The sequence below is a fragment of the Apus apus genome, chromosome 2 (genome assembly GCF_020740795.1).
Source record: "Apus apus isolate bApuApu2 chromosome 2, bApuApu2.pri.cur, whole genome shotgun sequence".
NCBI lineage: Eukaryota > Metazoa > Chordata > Aves > Apodiformes > Apodidae > Apus > Apus apus.
In genome coordinates this window covers 15,394,332-15,417,545 of record NC_067283.1, presented here as the reverse complement: position 1 = coordinate 15,417,545, position 23,214 = coordinate 15,394,332, and the positions used below count along the sequence as shown (strand labels likewise).

At 36.8% G+C, this 23,214-nt stretch overlaps 1 protein-coding gene across 9 annotated transcripts in view; it reads right to left on the bottom strand.

Annotated features, from left to right (window-relative positions):
- Positions 1-23,214, bottom strand: part of ARHGAP12 (Rho GTPase activating protein 12) — a 71,481-nt gene that overhangs the window by 9,115 nt on the left and 39,152 nt on the right. For 4 of the 9 annotated variants that reach the window (XM_051610177.1, XM_051610179.1, XM_051610182.1 and 1 more), the window contains 9 exons: positions 18,429-18,554; positions 15,809-15,883; positions 13,121-13,182; positions 11,433-11,514; positions 8,759-8,881; positions 4,015-4,119; positions 3,570-3,668; positions 1,133-1,241; positions 225-344 (listed from right to left, as the gene is read on the bottom strand). In XM_051610177.1, the coding sequence (XP_051466137.1) occupies positions 225-344; positions 1,133-1,241; positions 3,570-3,668; positions 4,015-4,119; positions 8,759-8,881; positions 11,433-11,514; positions 13,121-13,182; positions 15,809-15,883; positions 18,429-18,554 (901 nt within the window). The remainder of the gene's footprint in view (positions 1-224; positions 345-1,132; positions 1,242-3,569; positions 3,669-4,014; positions 4,120-8,758; positions 8,882-11,432; positions 11,515-13,120; positions 13,183-15,808; positions 15,884-18,428; positions 18,555-23,214) is intronic. The other 5 variants (XM_051610180.1, XM_051610183.1, XM_051610181.1 and 2 more) reach the window with 3 other exon arrangements.

Below are 23,214 nucleotides of genomic sequence, written 5' to 3'. Positions count from 1 at the left end.
AGGTGAAGGAGAGGACACCCTCCTTCAGTCAAGCACAGCAGCCAGCAGCAGCGCTCAGAAGAACGACAATCCATCACTAGTTGCACTTCACATCCACGACTTTTGTTTAACCAGCTATATACGTGTGTTTTACTCTAAAACTAGACCATTTTAACCCCATTTTACACGTGAACTACTAAATTCAGCTTTTTGAATTATTTCCTTTGTTAAAAAGGTTCATTTACCCTTAATGTAGCCTTTTTCACGGACAGCTTGTAATGTAGGGCGTCGTGTAAGAAACTTCTTAAGCTTTGTTTTAGTCTTTTTCTGATCTGTGGAATCTATATTGCTGGGTGCTTTCACAGCTGGAAAGAGAAATGCATTCAACATGAACATCTACAGAACCAACACTGCATTAATCTGCCAAGGAGCCAACATTTTAAAAAAATTAAGCTCAAAACCACACAAAAATCCTATCTAAATTTGCAATGCATCCACATTTTTTTTCCTTAACTTTTTGGAAGCCCTTGTAAATAGCATCTATTTTTCAAACCACCAGGAGACAACCTTGCCACAAAAAACTTGTAAAACCAAATACTGCCTGTGGAACTAACTAAATGATAGCTTGCCTAAGGAATTGGTATAGAATTTTAAAGATATAGCTATGTTTCAAATCCAGTCCTGCCTTTCATTAGATGTAACTATTTTGAAATATATATACTTGCTTGCCAATTACATATAATGCCCAGAAGTAAAACACAGAAAGCAGTCTACCTGATTAATATATTTATATGCATAGGAGGCAACTTCTGTGGCTAAAAGAAATGTAGCTCTAAAATTCTGAAGGTGCATTTGACAACACCATGAAAATAATCCATTTCACCACTGCCTGTTTTCTCCTGTTTTTCATGTGTCATACAGCAGAAGCTAAAAACATTTGGTACTTAAAGTACAATTCATAAAACTTGGAAGAAAATCTACTAACTGGCACTAAGATGGAGAATGAACTGTACCAAAGTCTGTTTCCAAACTTGAGTAGTTTCATTTCTACCTGTCCTTTTGAATTCATCTCTTCCTACATATAATACTCAAGATACAAAAAATAAAAACTGACATTGCCAAAAAAACAATTAAGAGAAAATTCTCAACTCACAACGAAGTTTCTTAGAGTCTTTATTCTCTTTCTCTTTTTCTTTGTCTTGTTTTTCCACCCCAGGAGAATCTGGTACTTCATCTTCTAATGCTTCATCAGACTCCACTACCTATTAGATTTAAGAAGATAGTGATCAGTTTGCCAAGTCATAAAATACAGCATTAACTAACAGATTTCCTACAGTTTTCCAACATACCGTTTATTTCCCTATAATGATATTTAGTTGTTTCTTTCTCCTGAACTCTAAATGCTAAAAGTGTCTTCAGATGTGGTACCATTCTCAGTGGCAGTCAACAACTTTGAGAAACACTTTTTAATCCTAAGACCCAACAGAGAAAGTTTTGCTGGACACTGAATAAAGCACAACCAGCCTTTCATGGTAACACTTCATTACATCAAGCAATAAACAACAGTAATGTGGGCTTTTTTCTAACCCAGTAGACAAACATCAGCTATTTCATAGTCTGCTACAGAAGCATCTGACTGATGGGAGTCTAAAACACATTCCTAGAGCATTTATCTTATTTCAGATCTCTGTAATTAAAATTTTCTTAAAGGAAAATACAACTACCGGTTGGAAAAATTCATCACTGTCAAAACATACACTTAATCCACTGTGAAATGGTAAATACACCAATGCTAAAAATCCTTGCCCTGTGTTACTGCTCTCTCAGAACATTCTCATTAAACAAGTGAAAATATTCTAATTTCAAGTGAAAATGTAGATCATGTTGTAGCACAGAGGCAGATACCAGAGTCTGTGAAACTGCCTCCCTGCAGCCTCATCCCTATGCAACACAGATGATTGCAGACATACCAGTAAATAGGAAAAGAAGCTTTCTCTTGTCTCAGTGCAACATACTCCCTTCAAAAAACATGTATTTCTTACTTCACTTCTACTAAAATAAACTTGACTTCTACACAGTTGCAAATCTGCCTGCACAGATTCCTTGCTACAAGGAAGGACATTTTAAAAACAAGACAAGGTTGTTTACCCCAGAGCACTGTATGAGCAGAAGCATGGCTCCTTCAACTAAGTTGCACTTTACCTTGAAGGGCTAACATTAGCTTAAAACACCTCCCTGGAAGTGTTCAAGGACAGGCTGGATGGGACTTTAAGCAACCTGATCTAGTGGAAGGTGTCCCTGCCCCCCAGGAGGGGCATTGGAACTAGATAATCTTTCAGGTCCCTTCCAACCCAAGCCATTCTATGATTCTATGTTTATTCTTTCTTACTTTTCAAAAGCTTTCAATATCCTTTTTACATGTCTAAGATCAATATATTCCACAGGTTCAGTGCTCCAAATTAACAAGTAGTCTGATAATGTATTTTTTGAACTTGTTCCTTGTAACGTGAACTCTCTTGACTACCAGCTCCCAGGAGTACTGTATCATCATTTCCTCCAGAGTGCTATTTCACCACTTCCTTCCTCCACCTAACCTAATACCTTGGTCTCATCTCAGCTCTATCTCAGCCTTTCCATCTTCTTTTCTATGTAAGTAGGGAAGAAATGGCCTCATTTGAGTTACACAGGGCAGACAGGAGAAGAGTATCGCTGAGTGACTGCCTTGCCTGGTTATTAAGGGTCATGACATTTTCATTCCAGGAGAGAGCAGAAGATGAGGAGATTGAACCACAAGCACTCAGAAACAAAACTAAATCACTGGTATGATTTTGTTTGGTGATTTTGTTCAGCTGTGTTTGGGTAGAAAACACCCCTATGTGGAAAACACTATCAGAGGTAAGAGAAATGAAGGCTACTGACTGACAAGGAAAGCAACATAAATGCAGCTTATGGACAGCAGCCAGACCTGTAACTATAAAAATTAATAATACATATTAAGTCAACTGGATGTGATAGGAATATTTTCTCAAAGATCTCCTTCAACTTCTGAATCCAAAGATGGGAAATCTTCATTGGCAATATCAAAAGCAAATGCTTCAGCACTTTTCAGCTGATTAAATAGTTGGCATTATGACATCAGATAAGAAGAGATAACAGTATTTTGCCAGGACTTTTAATTGGCACTTTAGTGCATAATAGTGCAGCCTTATTAAGTGACTAACAGTATCAAATGCTGATTAATGTATGTGATGAAGCCCTCCCTTGGCTGTCCTCCCCCGTTTGCTCCCTATTTGTATCTTTCAGGTTACTGAGACAGAACAAGTATTTGGCCAGAGAAGGAAGCTCATTTTTGAGTTGGAGGTCAGCCCATGTCTCCTGGTTCTTAATCCAGTGGACCATCCTTTTTCCTTTGTCATTATTAATTATATTCCACTTCTGACCATCATGAGCTGCCATATCCTCCAACTCTTGCCCATGCCCAAGAAAATCAGGAAATGAAGGTGTATGTGAAGCACTAGGAGTTGTTACATTAATTATTTTACTAAATAACATTACCTTGAAAATAGAGCCTTCATGATTCAAACACATACCTGATTGTTGATGGTATAGTTAAGAACTTTATACCATTCATTAATAAAGCTGTCATTATCAGATTGAATTAAGAGCTCGGTTCCTTGGCGGGTTTTTAGCTTGAAAGAAACAAAACCAGGTATCATCAGAATTGATACATAGAGTAGAATTCAAAACTAAAATTACCTAAATCAAATCCAACTTCTACCTGGCATAACAGTTAGATAACACATAGCCACTCAATAAAACCTAACAGTGAAAACAGTGAATAACAGCCTGCTTAAAACTTAAAAGCATATACCAGACAAATTAAAAATGGAGATTTCTTGCAGGTTCTCAGATACGTCTACATTTGAGCATGAAGAAATGTAGAAAACACCATTAAAGCTTTTGATTTTCAGTTGAGAGAAAATTTCTCAAGTCATTAAAGTACACATAATTCTGCACTTAAATAAAATATCTCACCTCAATAACATTCTTTTTGCTGGATTTGTCCTTTGAGGCCCAGTCAATCAATGCCCCTTTGAGATCCACTGTAAATTCTGGCTTAGACTGATTGACACCGAACTTCTGGAAAAAAGGAACAATGATGACAAACTTAAAAACAAACAAACTCATAATAGATACAGTCTTGCAATCCTCTGAATGCAACATACATTATTTACAGTCCCAAATACTTAACCCAAATACAGTAGTATGCCACAAATCAACAGGCACACCAGAAAAAACAAAAACCTCATACAAAACACCCTGTAAACATGCCTATTAAAAGCTGCTCAGCCTAAAACTCTTAACATTCTGTAACTGCCAATCAGATTCCAGTAGAGATTTTTTTCCTATCACAAATGTTCAAAGTCTATACAGCACCTGATTGTAACTTGATGTAAGTCAAGACAGCCACAAGCTTTAAACAAAACTGGCTAGCAAGTAACTGAACAAATATGCTGTCAGTTAATCAACAGTTGTACATAAAACCAAAAATCAAACCAGAAATAGCAGCTTGCTATATAGGAGTCACATCCCTCCTGCACTGCAAAAGAACTTTCAGCTTTTACGTTTTTGTCTATTTTGCATATATTTTTATGTAAATATGTACACATACACACAAATCTCCAACAAAGCTTTTCACATTACTTTGCTTTTCTTTAGTACTTCTATTGCAATACTGAAGAATATCCTAACAGGTAAACAGAACCCAATTTCACTATCTAGCTACTAAACAAATAGCAAATAACCAAAGTTATAAAAAAGCATTTAACCCACAAGCAGCCCATCAGGCAATTTGCAGGAAAATATCAGGGAGCTATTTTTACCTATTACTTTTGCGTTTATATTAGGCATCATAAATTTTAAAAATAAAGCACTTTTACTACTTTTTCAACCCACACCACATAGCTTTGAAATACTATTCATCAAATAAACGAATTCAGTGACCATACAAACAAAAAGTTCTAATTGTGAGTAAAATAAGTAAAGCACAGAACAGGGAAAGCTGTAAGTCAGTTGGGTTGTAGCACAGAAATTTAATGCTGTGCTTCCAGGTGAAGCCTGCAGCATCTGATCCATCAGGAAGGTTCTTTTCTTTTACAAGTCTTTGATGTGCAACTGCTGTTCCTGTGACAGCTCTGGGGGACATAAGCCCCAGGACAAGCTCCTTGCTGTGAACGTGAGGTTTCTAGCCTGTACAAGAACAGCCACATCCAAGGTTAGAAAAAATGCTTCAGATAACAGAGCTGCTTCTGATTAAATTCCCAGCATGGATGTTAATTAATGCTAATTGTGTTTTAGAAAGGCTGTTTACCACTGGAAGATCTCCCTGCTTTCAGTCCTAAAGGCAATTAAATGCTGAATGGAAAGCAGCATCCTAACTTCTTTATTTTACCCATGGAATACCAGAATAAGGGAATATTTCTAATTTATCCAATGCCAACTAGCACTTGGGAAAAAAAAAAAAAACCCTCCTGCTGTCTAACTTAATTCTCAGCTACCTCACCCAAGAATGTTTCTTACTAATTGTAGCAAGAGCTTTTGAGAGAGGCTCAGCTCAGCAGTGGAGTGAACAGGAAAAATCTCTGGGCCATTACAGCTCTTGCAGTTACGGGGGGGGCTGTGCAGCAGCTGCCTGTTTAAGAGAGATTCACTTAACTGCTTCACATGCAACCAAAGTGCCCCAGCCACAGGCTTCCTGACAGCCTAGAACAATCTTGCTGCGTGTTGGGGGGAAAAAAACATTAAAAAAAATCAATTTATAGAGTTTGGCAATGGACAGAACAGGAGACAAAACCAAAGTCCCCTGCAGGATTGGGCAGGTATGTTAAAAACACTGTGCAGATGATGCTGAGAAGCACAGATGACCTGCTATAAGTGACATCAACAAATAATAACCAAAAAAACAAACCAGTCAGTGCTGTTTCCACCAAAAGAAAAGCCTTCCAATACATTAGCCTGCTGAACTCCCCCCACTCAACAGACAGCAGTACTACCTTAAACACCTTTGTCCTCTATCCATGTGTTTGGCCTGACTCCCTGCAGCATTTCAGAGAAGGGCCAAACAAACAAAAAACATGAAGCTAAACTTCTCAGAGTTTCCACAAACAGTGCCAAGGATGGGGAAATACATGCAAAAAATCCCGCCTCTCTGCAAAGCTCCTCTGATATACCAATATCATTTATGCTCATCACAAATTTAATTTCTTTATTCCAGAAAATGTGAAGTTTAGCATGCAGGCTCTCCTACTAACTTCCCTGTCAAGGTTCTTGACTGCTCCTGGGTGTATCAAAACAAGAGGCCAGCAGCCATTTCCCTCCTTCAAAGCTTCCAGGAGCAAGTCCTGCACAGGGCTGCTCCAATGCTCTACACACAAAGGTTAGCTAAAGGCAATCAAACACCCCTGAAAGCAAGCAGGTTTTGCTGAGAGCAGTACAAAGAAAGCTCTTCCCTTTAGCATCTGCTGCCACCTAGACGTAAAATCTGCTTTCTCAAAACAGAGTGCACTACCAAGTCAACACTAGTTGGGATAAATTCAGCTCTTACTGAGAAGACACCTTATTCTTACGGGACTCCTCAGCTGTCTGGAAGGTCTGGAAAGGACACCAGTGTGAGACAGGAAGAGAGAGAGCTCTACATGTGGTGCTGCCAGCTGTTCTCGAGTCACTTCTGACAGCTTTTTTCAGAAAAAACATCCAGCCATGGGATGTGTTTCTGCTAGTTAGATGGCAGAGATAACCTCTAATTTTTAGAAAGAATAGGGGCTGGAGTGCTTTTGCTTTAGACATAGTAAATGCTGTGTAGCTTGAGGACTGCCTTGAAGATGTGGGCTGACATCAATGAACAGGAGGCCCTTCCAATCTTCTCAGGATTTTCCTCCGAGTCCTGCGAGCCTCCACAGGACAAGCCAGTCTGTATTGTGATATATTACAGCATTCTTTGGAAACAGAACTGGATGTTACTGATAGGAAGACTTCAGATGTACAAGTGACACCTGCCATTCTTGTAATTCTGTTTCTAAGTAGAGTTGGGTGGAACATTCTAATTCCAAGTCCTCCTCACCCACAGATGGACCACAGAAATAGAGCTGAGGGGACAGATTCTCCTTTGGTGGCTGGTAAGGGAGCTTCAGAACTCACAGCTCTGACCAAAAAAAAGAAATACGAAGACATTCTTCACTGACATAGAAAAAATATGGAAGATTTTTTGAAACTGGACTCAGAGAAGTACTTACATTCCAAACAGTTCTCATTATAATCATCTGAGCTCCTGCACACTCAGCTGTGCAATACCAATTAACTGCAGCAATGCACACACAGCATCCTTATCTACAAACACAGTGGTGTTAAGACAATAAACAGAGTTTGCCCAAATTAATCTTGAAGAGGTTGCTTCCTCAATGTTTTGTTGCAAAGTCTGCCCACTTTTGGTTTACCACCACTCTACTTGACACTGAGGACATGTGCCTATTACAGAAGGTTGACAGAGGAATCCTTCTAACCAGTTACCACCACTTGCTGTGTTTTATGAAGCCTCATTGCTAAAACTCGGCAATAACTATTAAAACTCATTTGCATCAAAAGTTGAGAAATGGCTTCTTTCAACAGTTGAAAATTTACAGTTCTGTTTGAAAACATATTTTTAAAATCCACAGATTTCCTTACAGGGAGTAGCATTTTAATAGACACCAAATTGCATATAAACTATCTGCCCTAGGCTTCCACATACATAGCAATGCACTTGACAGACAAAGAAGAGGCAGTTGCATCATTTTTAGCACAAGGTTAATTAAACAAGCCCACAGTTACTCTTCCCTACAAGCAGAAAAAACAAGATGGTAATTCTAGAAGTCTCAGGAATCTTAACTAAAATCATACAGCTTGCTCTACACTCTCCAGGGAACATAGCTATCAAAATAATCTTAAACATCACCAGTACTTTAGTTTTGGTTGAGCTTTAGTTTGATTCTGACAAAAGTGATGAGACGGAAGTATTAAAAACCAATTATGCAACCAGTCAAGCCTGTTTGCTTCTTCTAACACTAGTATCATTATCTAAATTCCTCCTAATCCACCTTGAGCAACAAACTATCATATTAGCTACCAAAACTTTACTGGTTTCAGATAAGCAGCACTTCTGTGCTTGGCATCTATACTTCAAAACATGGCTAACTACAGATGCTTAAATTATAAAGAGTCCTACAAATTTACATTAACTTTCTGTATGTGGCATATAGCCAGAACACCCTTGAGGTCCTTTCAGCTTTTTATGCACAACATTTACATTTCTGAGGATTCCAGCTGGAGTTAGAATTAACCAACAAGTACATCATTGTATCAAAGACGTTATAGGCACTTTACAAACATCATAAATTAGTTGAGTTAGAAAGAATTAGACAAAAAATATCTATTAAAAACTGACCATAGCATGCTCTTTATTAGTCAAGACAGTAATGGTTCAAGTAGTAGGCAATTATGAGATTAAAAATCTGGCACTGATGAACTAGATAATATTTCTGTTTTGCTCCACTAGAATCACTACAAGATTACTGTAACATATTTGTGTTAACTTGCACCTTGGATGACTTTCAGAAAATGACAGGATACACAAGGTGTTACATGAAGTGACAAAACTTGTACCTTGAAAAAAATTCTTATTTATTTTTGAGATTAGTGGCAAATAGCCTTACAGTGACAAGAGGCATGCAACAAGAACACATACAGTGATAGCTGAAACTTGGTCAGAGTTTACATAGGTGACAGCAGGTCGACGACTGAGAGCATTTTTCCAAGAAGAAAGCAGCGAAAGCAAGAGCTCAGGAATTGAGCCCCCATGGCAGAATGACTTGATGAGAAAAAGGAAGAAAAGTGATGAAGTCACATAACAATGCACAAAAAAAAAAAGATATGGTTACATCAATCACTAGATGAATGCTAAACAAATATTCTTCTCGTAAGATGAAGAAGAAATGTAATTCTTATCATGTGTCAAACTGTTACACTTGACTTCACCTTATTAAAATACTGATACAGATCAAAGTGTGAGAGATGAGGTAGAAGCTGACACCCAAAAAAGAGTCCTACACAGAGAGCAAAGAGTGTGTGCTGAATACTTAATTACATCTTTACAAAGCCAACTGCAAGTATGCAGTTAGACAACACAAAGTCCTTAGAAGATGTTCTCCCTTAGTATTTCCAGCTTCACTTTTTTCTGTTCTTACTGTTGAAAATTTATTTTGCTGACTCTTCTCCAATACTTGACAGTACATTTATCTGATACTTTTGCTCCACTTAAATTACCAAAAGAATTTACTTTTTTGCCCCCACCAAATGATTGTATTTATAAGGTGTAACACACATGTTACATTAGTATTCCTAAGAATGTTGCATGACCATTTTTAGTGGACATACATATATATTTTCACTTGGACATATGTATCTATTAATAACAGCATCATATATTCATGAACAGTATCTCACTTCCATACTGTGTATTTTAATGTTTTAACTGTATGTTGATATCAATGCTTTTTTTTTAATCTACAGCTACTTTTGAATTCAGAGTAACTGTAATCAAGCTTTGGAAACTTGAGTAGTTACTCAGGTGAACACTTACTTTCCAAACATGCAATTTTATACCTATAAAATTTAAGTACTTTTTGGATCTGTAGCTATGAAAGTAAATTGTGAAAGTTATCTGTTTCCATAATTTTTATTAGTGTGCTGCAAAACTAACAGCATTCTTTGTGCACTAAGACTAAATATGGAAGCTCACCTCAGAACAGCTAGGAGTTTTCCATTTTTTGAAGTAGGGTGATGAAATTGAACTTAACCAAACAACAGATAACAACTGAAGGGCATGAAGGAAGGTAAGGAAATGAGTTTTAAAACCTTCCAATTCCAGTAAAAGGGATTCAAAGCTTCAAGGCTCACCTTTTAAAGCCCTTTTAAGGTTCTTCAATATTTCTTCAACATACTTTGTTATGAAAATTATATATTTTTTTAAAAGATCACAAGTTCTGTTCATTGTCTGCAGTATTTCTCTCACTGATGAATAATCATATTTACCTAGTGTCCCAATGTTCACAGGTGGGAAAGTCAGTGTATATATATGTACTTATGAATTTCAGATATTGTGTGTTTATTTTTATATGTATGCTTCTGTGCCACCTTCTGTGCTTTGTCTCTGATACACATGAACTCTTCCCCTCCACACATAAGGTGTAGGCAGATCTCCTCAGGTCACCAAGTCTACTTCCTCCCAGACAGTGTTATTTACCTTCTCTCATGCCTTTAATTTTTTTTTATTTTTCCTTCCCTTCTCTCTTCCTTCTGCTTTATCATCTTGCCCAACTTGACTCTTTCCATTCTCTTCTACCCCCAATCTTGTTGTTTATCCATCCTTACCCATTTTTTATCCAAACACCCCTTCTACAGGAACAGAAGGGCAGAAATAATCATGTTTACAGCTCTGAAATTAATTCAATGTTTTAGAAAAGAACTGTCAATATCAATTCACTACCCAAAAAGAAGCACAACAGAAGAATGTGAGCCAAGCAGAAAGATCAGCAAAGCACAGCAAGATAGCACACATCTGTAAGATAAAATTTTGCTAGAACTGTCATGAAAATCCACTGCAACAAATACTGAATCTGATCTCTCAAGTTATTATAGGAGATCCACACAGTTTAATGTCAGATCTCCAAAAGTAGGTGAGTGAGCCAGAGATGAGGGACCACTTCTATACCTATTCATGTAGAAGTGTACCTGGGTAAATATGGCCATTTTAATTATAGTGCTGTTAAATAAGAGATGATATAAAAATGGAATAGTCATCAACTTCAGTGTGATGTTTCTCTTTAGGTGTTCATCAGACATCAAAATAGACACAAATACAAAACAAGATAAGGAATCAAACAAGGAAAAGATTAAATGAAAAGACAACAGTACTGCATGATTCAAACAGTACAATGCAACCAGCTAACTGTGAGACTATTCTCTTCACTACATGAATCACATTCAGTTCTCTTGGAGTTTATGAAAAAAATATCCCAGAATGGTAAAATAAAAACAACTTAGACAAACACATTAGTAAGAAAAACAAAAATATTCAGCCTGAAGCCTAAACTTCAAGCTTACAGGGCACCTGAGCATTTCCTTCTCAGTTTACTTATCAAATATAAAAATCTTGCTAAAATAGAAGAAAGTTTTTCTTCTCATTCTACTTCATAATTGTTACATTAAACTATTTTCCTGCTAACTTACACACACTTATTTTTTCTAAACTATGCATACATATCTGTATTTAAGCCCAACAGAAAAAAACTAGAGCTTTAATTTATTATGCTTTATGTAATTAACACTTCAGTGAGGGTGGAGGATGTTCTTGAGCTTACCCAGCCAGTTCCACTTCCTTGGGTTTTAGTGAACAGCAATGATGAACCTTGTAACACTGCCCACGAGGACATCCAATTCTTTCTGTAAATATTTATAAATAAACATAAGATAAATTCACTTTGAAAGTAGATATTTAAACTGTCAATCACTGTTGCTCAGCTGACCTGCATGTTAATATACTTAAGCATATATACAGTCATTATTGCCATCAGTAAGTATAACTCGCTGTCATATTTGTAGAAGGGAACATATGTTAACACCCCCTTCCTGACCATCAAAGTCTAAATCAAACAAAACTAATTAGTAGTGGAAGCAGTTCACTAGGAGAAACACCATACAATTATAATTTCAAAGGGGCTGATCTGGAACACTCAGCCTACTGTGCACTTAGTAAATTATGCCAAAGTACTGCATAATTCTGAAATTGATTGATCACATCTAACTGGGATGCAAATGCCTCACGTTCATGTAACAAGCTCATTTACACTGGCAATAACATATTTGCTACACATCTACCAAGTGCAGAAAAAGAACAAATTGGTTGTTCCAGCTGTCTATTTGCTTTTATGCCTGAGCACCTGTCCTCCTGAGGGTAAAAAAAATAAAATTCTTGACAAGCCCTGACAACCTATTCCCATTGCCCAAGCATGAACTATTAATCAGCAGCTCTTAAAGTGACAGGATGGCCATGCTGCATCTTTCTGTACAGCAGCACAGTAATCCAGATCAATGATTCCAACAGATGCAACATGAGTGGTTAGAGGATACTCTACCAGTAGCAGCTTACATGAGCCACTGTCCACCCTTTCATAGCAAGCTCTTAGGAACAGCTCTAGGAAACCAAGCTGGGGGGCAGACCAGCTGCCCAGCTCCACTGGACTAGATCAGGGTGGCTCCAGATTATCAACTGGGTGCTGACTATTTAATCCTGAGGAAAAGCATGTAACAGAAGTCTGGGAAACACTGAATTAGATATAACACAGTACTAGATCTAAAAGCTTAAATTTAAAAAAGTAAAAAAAGTAAAAAGTAAACCTAAATTTAATCTGAGCATGTGCTACACGCAGTATTTAACACTGACTCTTTGCAAAACACCAGAACTGTTAGTTAGGCAGCATTACTCAATTATACACAATGACTTATAATGCAAATGCCTGCCTGTGAGGCAGAGACAGGAAATTAGAAATTAGGTCATTCATCATCTACAGCAGGACCAAAGTTGGGTCACACCTTCTGCTCCAGAAGCAGAGTGAAGGAAGACTTAGGGAGCACAAGACATGTACACTCCTTGGAAATCAAAGGAGATGAAGTGGAAGTCTGAAAGCCCCTCCTACACAGATTCTATCCAAGGAACAAGACAGGCTATAAACTATACATATTTTCTCTTAAATAAATAAACTGGCCCCATTTTAAAAAGCTGTCTCTCACCAGCACGCTGTCATGAAATCACTGCCCTGCAGGGAGCTCTGGCATACACGAGCCTCCAGCTCCCTGAAGTACATTATCTTCAGATCACTGGGAGAAACAGACTTTGAGACATGGAAACACTGTGTACTAGGAGCAGAACCACTCAGGCAAATCCAGACAAATAGTAAGAAACTGCAAAAGCCAGTATGTTGCCCTAATACAAAAGTCAGATACCTTACGCAAACTCTTACGCACGTACTTCTAGAAGTCGAAGACTTACCGAACTTTCTTCCCATTTTCTGTAAGCTTTGTCACATTCAATAACCCATACTTCTCTTGACCCTACAAGATACAGTAAGACATAATAAATATAAACCAAAACCTACTTCTGTTGCCATCAGAGTACTGAATTCAATCCCACACACAATCAATTTCTGGCAATGAGCCACCTTTGCCCATGTTATGACTTCAAGAAAACGTCAGGAGTATATTTAAATATGCAGCAATCAGCAAAAATCAAAATTCCTCTGGGAAAGTACTTATCACCATTCAGAAAGTAAAAAACTTTCCTTCTTTAAGGTCTAAGTTCTTTGGATAAGGCAAATTAAGTCATTTGTGGTAATATACAGTGGAAATGTTAAATCTAAATTTATAATTATTTGTGTAATAGCACGTTCGTTTGTGTCCTTCACTAGAAAAGGAGATGGCTGACAAACAGCCCCAATTCTCTAACAAAATCCTTCCAAGATATTTTATCATAATTGCATATTTTAAAGAAAATACAGTTGACATGCATAAAAATATTAACATGTTTATTTCAAAAACAGATGAATGAAACATTTCTTTGATGTCCTATTTTTTCCTAACCCCAAGCAAAATATTAGTATTTTAAACTATTTAGTTATGTCTTGATTAAAATAATTTACATTGGCATGCCTCTGTACAAGTTTGGACATCAGTCAATGAGCAGTGGGAAAAAACACCATTGAACAGGAAGGGCATTTACAAGTTTAAATTTTTTTTAGTGAATATTTATAGTGTCTATGCAAAAATAACTACATTTAAAGAAATGCTTGAAAAAGTATTATATGATAAAAAGGAAAACCATCTATTCGTACCATTTGTGACACTCAAGATGAGGTAACAAGTTCTGTCATTTTCTCCTGTCAGCCCAGCCTTGTCCTACCAGTGAATAGTGCTAAAGGAATGTTAAATTTGGGTTTTTTTAATCAATTTGTTTTCAGTAATAGCTTGTAACAATTCCTAATTTAAGAACTAAGCTATTATTTTAAACAATCAACTAAGGAAAGGATCCAAACTGGTTTTATCATAACAGAAATGTCCTGAATTTTAGATCCAATGAAAATAGAACACATGCTCTCTCCAATATTCTCCTCTAAATCTCAAATTTAGGTGGACCATAACTGCACAATACAATATCAAAGATAAATTTTATGCTGGAATATTGTGACAATACTCTTACCAAAGACACAGATCTGTTTTTCCTGAGTGTAAAAAATGTTATCTACATGTTTCAAGCACAGCACATAAAACATGAGAGAAATGTTTTCAAGGATAACAGCGTTTACCTGGTGGCTCAGAAGTTATTTCAGTCAACAAGCAAAAACAACAAAACAAAACAACAACAAAATCAACTCATTCCTTAGATCACAAACACCACTAACAGTCCCATGCACTGCATGCTTCAAACAAAACCTTTGGCTTTAGTAAGTGAAACTGCCTGTCACCATCTTCCACTGTGACTGAGCATCCCATGCTCACCTTCTCAAAAAAAGTATGGTTTTAATAAATTACTCATGGTAGAACCAGTGGGAATGCTCCAAAGAAAAATTATTTAGAAAAAGTATCATAATGCTCTACTTAGCAGGAACACTAGGGGGTACTAATGGGAAAAGTAAAGTAACCAGGGAATGGAAGTGGAAAGTGAAGGATCAAAATACACAAAAATTCATTAGCTTCTTTGTCATATTTAAATCCCAGGCAACACCTACAAAAAATACAGGACTGTGTTTTTTTTTAATTATCTAAAGCAGCAATTATTTTTTCTACAAAATAAAATTTTAATAAATCAAGGTCTGAACCGTATTTAAGGAAATGAGAATTCATGCAGCAATAATTGCTTGTGTGTGAGACTATCAACAAAGCTTGCTTAGTAAACAATGTTTACTTTATTGTGGAAAACTGTCTGAAGAGATGTAAGAATGGATCAGCATTAATATGCCAGAGAAACATTCTTCTGTGTGCAGAGTAAGAATGAAACAGAAGTTGTGCCTTTAATGCCCTGAGCTACCTACTAAAGGGCTGCTAAAATTGATCAAGGCATATATTTCAATGCTATTGTATGTAGTACAGTTCAAAAACAAACAAAAAAATCTAAAAACCTAATTTTTGTAATTATTCCCCACTGTTTAAAAAGCAATGATCACATTGAAAACAAAAAACCTGTTAAACATTCATGATGAGTTTAACAAGCTTAAGTTTTTCTCCCAGTAGCAATTCTACTAATTCAAAAAGACAATATATTTATGCCAAGTCCTCCACATCTTTTCAATGAGACTGAAACAAGTAATAAATAAAGATAGAAAAAACTAAAAACTATTACAACTGACAGTGAGAGGTTCTGTGCTTTTACCTGCCAAGTTGCTACTTAAGACAACATGACTGCTGGAAGAAGCAATCAAGTTCTACATAATTTGACATAACCTTATTCCACAGTGAATTTTTAACTTAATCTCCTACTGCCAAGCCGTATTTAAACAAAGGAAATCTGCATTTTTACTGAAAGCACAGTTGGATGCAATGCATTCCTTTTAAAATGTAAAGCCTTCAAACAGTTTTATCCCATTATTTTGCTTAATACCAAGCAGGTTTACCCTCAATTCTCTATTCATGAATAGCCCAGTTTCTACAACATCTACTTATCTATTTAAACACTTCGCATACTGACTGTGGCTTGATGCTTTGGTGAAGAAGGGGAAGACTCATTTTCAGGAAAACTCGCCTTAGAAGCAGCTGATGATTCCTACAGAATTCAAATAGGCAACGTAAGTTATCTTTCTTACAATTCTTAAACATTTTTTAACCCTAAATATACCTTTTCCCTTTCTCTCTTTACACACATTACGAAATGATGTATTTTTAAAGCATTCACTATCTTCTCAGACAGCTATAATATAAACTGGCTTACTAAACACTGTTCTTGCAAGATTTACAGACAATATTCAAACTGGGTTAATTAGTACATATCCATTTGAAAAAAATGTTAATACATTCTGTAACAGCCTAACACAAAGCTTTCATCCTTATTAAGGGGGCAGATTTTTTTATATGACATTGCTACCAAATTATGAAGAACATTTATAATACCAGCTTATTACAGGGCACCACATAATAAATACCAAGATGTTAAAGAATATATTATGTCTCTGTATGGTTAGTAAATACAAAATGAGTACAACGAACTGGTATACATTTAGAAAAGCATACAGCAGCTCTATCAATTTTTTTTAAGTCATTATCATTAATATCCTTATAATCAAAGTCTGAAAATGTATAGAGATTCAGGTTTTGTTTTAAATTAGACTTTAACTACAGATCAAAAGAAGGAAGTACAAAAATCTCTGAAAACTTGAAAAACTGCCCATCTGGAAAAGAAAAAGGAATGTGCATTTCCTCTGAAGTAATGATTGCTTTGCACAATTACACCGCTTCAAAATCTGGTAAAGAATTTCAAACAGAAGAAAAACATCCCTTGTTCTCAGTTACTGTTAACACATTTTTGCCCCCTCCCTCTTTTTAATTCCCTTGATAGCCCCCTCAAATTCAGTGTGCTTTTCCAGCATTACATAATGCTCTGCACACCCGTGCTTTAAAATTGACTCGTAAAACTAGGTAGGGAAGTGGCACACTAGTTCTTTTCATAGCATAGTAACAAAGAACATTAGCACTTCTAAGAACAGCCTGAATACTTCATATTTTCAAATGCCCTTAGGAGGGAGAAAAAAAAGTTCAAATTGAGAAAATCAATGTTGTCCCTCCCAGGAAGGTATTTTTTCCTCTGCTTACCAAACCTTTTAGCTGATGGCTATATAAAAATGTGTTGCAGCCAAAAATAACAGTTAGTAAGTACTTTTGGTATCAACAAATTTTCATCCACCATGGCAATCCATACTTTCATTCTGACACATTTCAAGCACTCTTTTGACTGGCCTGTTTTCATAGAATTGAGTTGTGTTGTTTTTCTAGTAAAAACAAAGAAGGAAAACAAAAAGAGAATAGCTTCCCTAGGAGTCAGCTAAAAAATTAAGTTGGGGTTGATGTGCCTATTCAGACAAATACCAGTTGCTTTCCTTTCTATTTTGTTCTGAATTTGAGATAGCTCTCATACACTAAGCAACTCTTGAATGAGAAATCCAATATTTGTGGTCATCAAACATTCCCTTTCCACGTATTAAACTAAAGCAGAACAATATAACACAGCGTCTGCCAGTGGTATTAAAACAGGTGCATCAATGCAGTGAATAAACTTTGTCTTTCCACAAATCATTAGTGTCTTGCTCTGCTGCACATTTTTAATTTTCTCAGAGCACTAACATTGTGCTTTATATTAACTATAGTCTCCTTACTATTAAAACAATGCATGCTACCTCTATGTTTTGAAGTTGTTAAAGGCACTTCAGGCTACTGACTTAGACTTCAAAGATGTGGCCCATACATAGTTCCGTTTGGTTTCCTTTTGCCACTAGGTATTTGTACACTTTCACGTCTGCTTCGCTACATTTAAGATCTTAGTTTCGAACATAAGGTCTTGAAGACCCACTTATTCAATATTTTACCAGAGCTTCTTCATTCAGTGCATCACTACATAAAGGTCATTAGAAAATATGATAAAAAATTATGCCAAAATATGAAAATATAAGTCTTCCTTTAAAAGTGAGGCCAAAACTTTAAGTTATCTCCAGCAGAATTCTTCATACCTGTGAAGCATAAACTGTACATGAGGCTAGAAGTATCCAGTCAGCTTTGATTTATTTAGGCTGTCACACAAGATCCACAACACACTTGATAAAGATAAATGAGAAACAGTAGGGAGGGGACAAAAGCAGCAGAGGAATCTCAGACTCACTCAAACTAAACTAATTCATACAGGTGCAAAGTCTCCAGCCAAGCATGGTCCACTGCCTCCTCAGTACCACGAAGGATATATTCTAAACCGATAGCTCAAAAGCTTAAGATCAAATCCAATAAATCCTATTCTGAGGAACTAAGTCAACTCCTGACAACCCACTCATATACTCCACTTCAACAAGGAAAGCCATTAAAATATTCTGGAAACAACAGGCTGAGTACATAACACTATGGGCATCAGATTCATTTTCATTACAGCTACAGTGTTTTGTGCATTCAAGTTTGTCTTCAAAGTAAGTTATCAAATAGCCCTCGGTTTCGATGAATGTTATACACGATGATACAACAGAATTTCAGAAATTCATGCATACTCATTCCTGTTACATTAAGTACCTTACAGAACAGAAACAGTTGGCACTCCAGCATGCTGTTTAACTTACCTTATCGTTGGTGTCCAACACAATTGTGCTGTGCCTCCACTTTGTTAAAACTATTGGTTCTTGTAGCCTCCTGTCCAGACTTCTACTCTTTATTATATCTCTCTGCTGCTGGGGTGAAGCATTATACTAAAGAAAATAAAAATCAAACTATAAGTAGAATCTAATTCATGCAAATAAGCCTTGGAAATACCATTCATACACCTTAACAGTGTCAACAGATGCTTAAAAGGCAAATATCTTTAGTGTTTCATTACACTATTTCAATATGCACAAGCCCAGTAAAATACTCCCCAGGTAAATGGATCTTGCAGTCATGAGAATGGAATTTGGTAGTTCATAAAGACAGAAATGTATTAGTTGTCACTGCAAAAATTAACCTCTGAGACTGCACTGACTTTGCATTGAGTTCAGAGCATTTACATTCCCATGACAACAGCTATTTTAAAATTAAGAGATTTAAGCAACTCAGTTTGTTCCCTTGTTAAATCAAAAGCTGAGCCATCATTCACATTGCAAGAAATCTAGTACTAGTTTACCTTCTTGTTATCCACTCTGCAGATGCTGCTACACAACTCAAACTGTGGCAGCAAGCTAAGCAATATGCAGCAAAATGGCCCACCTGCATTGCAACTAAAATCTCAACAACTGAAATCATGTCTAAATTGCAGAAGGTTACCAAAAACAATTTCCTTGCAGCAGTGCTAAAACACTTAAGTGGGCAATCCAAATACATTTCTTAGTATGAAACAGCTGTTTATTACAGAAATAGATACACACTTCAGTGACACTGGCAAACGTTATTTATGGAAATCCTCCATGCATTTTCCATTTGAGTAACTTGAGAAATTTAACCGTCAAAGATTTATTTTAAAGTAATATATAGTGAATTTCAGTCTATGTTAACAGTTAGGATATGAGTACAAGCCTATATACAGGTGATTTATATTTAAAAGGTGCCTTTGATTCCATCACAAGTCATCAGGAGTTAACTTAGCCAATAGACAACCTCATCTCAAAAGAGAGAGACCTGTAAAGTAATATGAAAATCTACTTTTTAAAACAGATTTAACAAGAAAGTAAAGCAACAGTATATGGAGCTCATTAAAAAAGCACTGATAACAATTCAGGAACACTGAGCTATATGCATCTTAGCAGCTTAAATAATTTGCATTGGTGATACAAACAGTGCTAGTAAACTGTAAAGTATTTAAAGGGAACATTTGACATTTTTGCCCCATTTTCTCACAATAGAGGTGTCAAGTAAACATTTTTGTACTCAAGTGTTTGTGGTTTTGTTTGGGTTTTTTTTGTTTTATTCATTACAAAATAACAGAATACACTAAGGGCGAGGGGGGGAGAAGAAAAAGCTGATTTACTTCTAGGCTCAAGACAAGCCTCCACTTTTAAAATAAATGGATTGATCTCTGATCTCCTAAGACAGTCCTAGCCAGGTACAGATACTGTTTCAGACTCTGCATTATGTAACTGAACTATCCAACTTCCAGACCAGGTAGAGGCCACAGACCAGAGAGAAGTATCCAGAGCTATACAGCCTTGTCAGGTCAGATAACACCACCCTTGCTACTGTCTGGTCTGCCCCATCCAAACTCCTTAGCTCAAAAAGCCTTGCAGAACAATTTCAGGTCAGATTCACTTTTTGGCACTCTATATGACTCCTGCCTGCAGAGCTGTTGCCTCACAGGCATTTACAGTTTTATTTCCCACTGCTTGTCAGCAATGACAAGGAACTAGGTTAGGCTCTCCTTCCCCTGCAAAGAAAGTTTGTTTGTTTGGTTTTTTTACATAACTCTAAGCATGTTTTCTATGCCTAAACTTTGGTGTAATCTTGAAGACAGACATTAGGCAAGGGCCTTGCACTACAATAGAACTGACCCATTCAAGACTTCTCATTGCCTAGTAGGGCCATCTCTGCTATACCATGTGCCTTAACAGCATCTTATTAGGGTGCAATGTTATTTTCTTAGTTCTAAAGCTTTTGATAATGTAGCACACAACTCCAAATATACACACTACTGCTCCTTGAAAACCCTCCAGAAACTCAAATTTGTCCTATTACATTAACCCCTCCAGTATGTCACCTCAGTTTGTTCCTCATTTCATTGGGTGCATCTCCTACCAGGAAGGGAGGACATCAGCAAGTTTTTCATACTCTGCATGCACCAAATAACACAGACTTGTTGTTATAACAGCTCTTGGTGTAAGGTAAGGACACCAGTGGTGTAAACTTAGGTCACACAGGGTTATTATTTTCATTGCTGAATTTGTTCAATGCCTTCAGGAGCCACTTAAAAGCTTTCTTTCCCTCAGTACAAAATTTTCCAACCCTCTCAACTGTTTGGGTGATTTATATTTAATTTTAACCTGATACATGGCATGGCTCAAGGCTCTATCCTAGCCTAATTGTGACTGAAATAAATGTAACACCTCTAAGCTATTTGTAGCACTTGTCCTGGTTCTTATGGAGATGACACAGATCTGTCAGCTTTAAGAAGCAGAAAAAAGAATCATCTTGGTTTGCATTAACACCCTCAGCCAGATGAAAGGAACTGGGTGGGTGAAGACAAAAAAGACCTGGAAGCAACAGACAGAGGAAGTTAGTAAAGACCTCAAGTTCAGCATTTTACTCTACCTTCTGTTAATAAGAGATCCACAGAGCAGCATTTAAAAATATCCTGATTATGTTAGTATCCATTAGCACTATATACTCTACTATGTTATTTGCAGTTGTCCCAACAGACTGTCTGAAATTGAAGAAAAACCACTCTGAAGTGCTATTTGTGTCACTGGCTTTGAATAAGCTTTTTTGGTGCTGTGACAGACTTAACCTCCATGTTACACCTTTTGCTTTTCTTATAAACCAAATCAATAGCATGTTTTTCTTAAACCCACATAAATAAAATAGAATATTTTTTGTCTTTTTGAGGACTTCATCCCTTCCACTTCCCTTTCTTTCTTCAGGGAAAGAAGATTCCTCATTCTCTGCCACAGGATGCCTGGGTTTCAGCAGCTAAAGGCATCAGCTGTGCTGAAAGGAATGGAACTTACACAAAATGAGCAGACCACTGGGACAAGCAGCAAGATCTCATATAGACATGTTACTGAAGACACCTCTGGACAACCCCCTACATTCCCTTTGCTGCCTTGGAACATCCACCGCTTCACCTTCTAGCACCCAGGATCACTAAAACTGTTGCTCTTTGAAAAAGAGTCCAAGTCAGCACCAAATGCCACAGGCCCTGCTGCATGCCCAAGAAAAAGCTGGGGGCACTTTCCCCTGCCCTCCTTCTTACTTGACAGGAGGGGATGGGAACCACCAAACACCAGGACCAGACTAGGCCTCTTGAATACAAATATACACATTAAATAGAAAAAAAAAAAAATCTAACTGCCTTTTCGTCCTTATCTCAGGTTCATCGTATCACTTGCACTTTTATCCTTAAAAACCATCTAGGTTCTCACGTCAGCTGACTGTTTCAACTTTCATCACACAATCCTAGATTTTATGAAAGAATGTGAAGATGATTCTCTGTTGCTAAAGATACTGTTCAGTGCATTGACTTAGGGTAGATATTAATGCCAACACACACGGTATGTTACCTCAAATCAAGAAACACAGCTCAGAACAGGACACATGTAGTGTAAGACAACCAGGCCCCATTTACACATTCTCGTTTTTATTTTTCTTTCACCATTTGATGGCATGGTACCTTCCTGACATTCCCTACATAGTGTTTTATCGGAATTTTTAAGATAGCATGCTCTGTTTAATAGTCTTCAGGTCTCCAGTAGGCAAAATCATTCATTTCAACTCAAAATTAAAGTCCCTAAGCCCATAGTCAACACTGACAGCACACAAAGTGAATTAACAGACTACTGGTCTATTAAAACTGCCAAAAACGAAGCTTCTCTATCTAGCACTTCCTCTGCGAATACAGCAAGGGGAGCTAGTGCTGCAGGAACTTCTGAGAAGAGAAAGTTTAACTGCAATATCAGTCTGTAAATATTAACACCAAAATCATTCATTCACTCAAGATGCTTAAATACACACATATTCTTTCCAAGTCTACTCTTGGAGCAGAGAGCTCAGTCAGAGGACGGCCAAGCATCACGCTGTTATGCTGAGTATCAGGCCAGGAACACATTTTGAAAACCTGAGAGATCATAACTCCACCTTTAATTAGGTTATCCTCTCTACCTCCCCCTTACTTATTAATTTATTATATAGTTTTCCCTCACTTTTTTTGTCATTTTGATACATTACTTTTTCTTAAACTTCAGAATTCTCATTCCTGAGGTCAACTTAACTTCCTCTCCCCTCCTTAATACTGATTTTTCATTTGCTTAATCATAAAACAGATTAGAAAACTGTTTCTTAAATAGGGCTGTAACCTTTCTCAACATAATTGGGGAATAAGCAATAAGCATATTTTATCATTGTGATCTATGCAGGAATGAACTTTTATTTGCTAGTTTATTTATTTTTATTTTAGGAATTGTCAAGAACTGACAACTGAATGCAGCAGAATGCACAGGCAAAATCTCAGTCTTTTTTAAGATGTAGTAAAAACTATGGTTAACAATCATTGTGAATTTTAAAGAACAACTCTTCCACTGCAGGAAGATGGGTCACACTCATCATAAACCTTGATAGACTTCTCAGCAGTTGTCAAAGCTACTTCATTTGAGATGTCATTTTTAGCCAGAGGCATTCAGCTATTCCTAGATGTTACCAAATGTACATGATTGGACGACTTTCCATGAGACT